The 1689-nt window shown below is 44.1% G+C and overlaps 1 protein-coding gene across 1 annotated transcript in view; it reads left to right on the forward strand.

The window, feature by feature from the left end:
* The window catches only part of Pmar_PMAR014505 (helicase, putative), a gene marked incomplete at both ends in the record, with an annotated part of 5183 nt that extends 4588 nt beyond the window's left edge, over positions 1–595 (forward strand). Inside the window, 2 exons of the mRNA XM_002779366.1 lie at positions 304–391; positions 539–595. Coding sequence (XP_002779412.1) covers positions 304–391; positions 539–595 — 145 coding nt within the window. The remainder of the gene's footprint in view (positions 1–303; positions 392–538) is intronic.
* Between the last annotated feature and the right edge of the window lie 1094 nt (positions 596–1689).

Below are 1689 nucleotides of genomic sequence, written 5' to 3' on the forward strand. Positions count from 1 at the left end.
ATACAGCATTCTATCACTACTATAGTGAAATCCTTTTACTATGAGCCTCATACTCCACTTGTACTATGTTGAACGCACTGAGTAGGGTCGAGGGAAACTGCTTCGTCCCAAGGGCGCATAAGACTATCTTTCCCCAACCCAATTTTTCCTCCGGAGTGTCCAGAATTTGTTCGGCCATTCATTCGGGATTCGGGTTTGAATGGGTGATGTCTTTCCTGAGTTTGTGGGAAACTATGTGATAGTAGTTTGGGAATTTGTTGGGAACAGCTCTCTGATATTCATGTATCAATTGACATTTAGTAGTAGCAAATTCATCGACTTTGGGCAGGTCCGGCAACCGTGGAGGAAACGTGGCAAGACGCTTGGTGATTCCCTCGAGGAGTGGATGCCTGTCAGCTTCAGCGAAAAATTTGGTGCTTTCACTAATTTTTCCGTCTTTTCTTCTTCGTTTTCAATCCCCAATATCATGTGATTGTCTTTCATCGATTTAAACATCATCAGTGCTCATTTGTGTTGTGTTTAGTATTTTGGTTATCAGTGTCAACTAGAGGCCCTTGGCACTTGTAAAAACGCCTTGGCGATAGAGAGAAAGTAGTTCTCTGATGATGAAATGTTACTGTTGTAATGACATGTCGAAAGTCGACATAAATAGCATGCCAATCGTCGTTCCTCATCGCGGACGGAAATGTTATTGTTATAGTAGCATAGCTCGCCTCTCCTTGTCATCGCGGAGTGAGCTGTTCGTGTGTGGAGTGATAAGTGTTGTCTTTTCCCAAAAGCATGACGATATTGTCAGTTCGACAGTTGATACAACAGGCTAAGACTAGGCGAATGGACAACGAGGACGTGAGTTGGAAAAACGTGTGGTTGTCGATCTTGATTTTCGAGTCTCATCGAAAAATTTACACAAGGGCATCACGTTGAACTGGTCCTTCCCCTTTTTCTCGAGAAACCTACCTCTCAATAGCTTTACTATAATCGTTAATCTCGAGACGTGATCTGAGTCGGCTGGGATGACGGACAACTGTCTGCCAAAAAATGTGGATTTCTCTCACGCTTAGCGAAAAACCGAATGGTATCAGTTGATTTGATACCATCGGGAGCTGAAGATCGCTTAGTTTCAGTGTTGGGTACGGAGTTGTCGGTCTGATCTTATTATTGCTCTCGACTGTAGGTCGAGACTGCCGAGTCCAGCAGCTTTCGATCACCATTGCTAGGCTGCCAACTTGTACGGCGGGGTATACTACACGAAGAAGACAGTTTAGAACGGTTCAGAGTGAAGGACGCTCCCTCGAAAGTCTACGTTATTGGTATGTCTCTGGTCTCGACGAGTTTATCGATAGGCGAACCGTGTGATGTATGGAGTTGTTCTTAATCATAGAAGCACTTCCCATCGGGAGTGTGTCAATTCGAAACTTTCGGAAAAGTCATTTGATGACATGGAAAGACCGAAACTTTCGCTTGGTAGATCTGCTGAGACATGAAGTTACTCTCCCAGTCAATGGTTATTAGTTCGTTAGACTAGTTACTGATGATAGACATGTCGTACTGTTCGGCGGAATCGTCACCAAATTGCATTAGATATAAATTATTCGCAGTGACGACAATCGTCTTGCAGACTGTGATCTTGATCGCGATTTGTAATCCCCCTCAGATGATTTTGTGCTCCCAGAAGTGGCCGGCGAATTT

The sequence above is a fragment of the Perkinsus marinus genome (assembly GCF_000006405.1).
Source record: "Perkinsus marinus ATCC 50983 genomic scaffold scf_1104296947560, whole genome shotgun sequence".
NCBI classification, from domain to species: Eukaryota; Perkinsozoa; order Perkinsida; family Perkinsidae; genus Perkinsus; species Perkinsus marinus.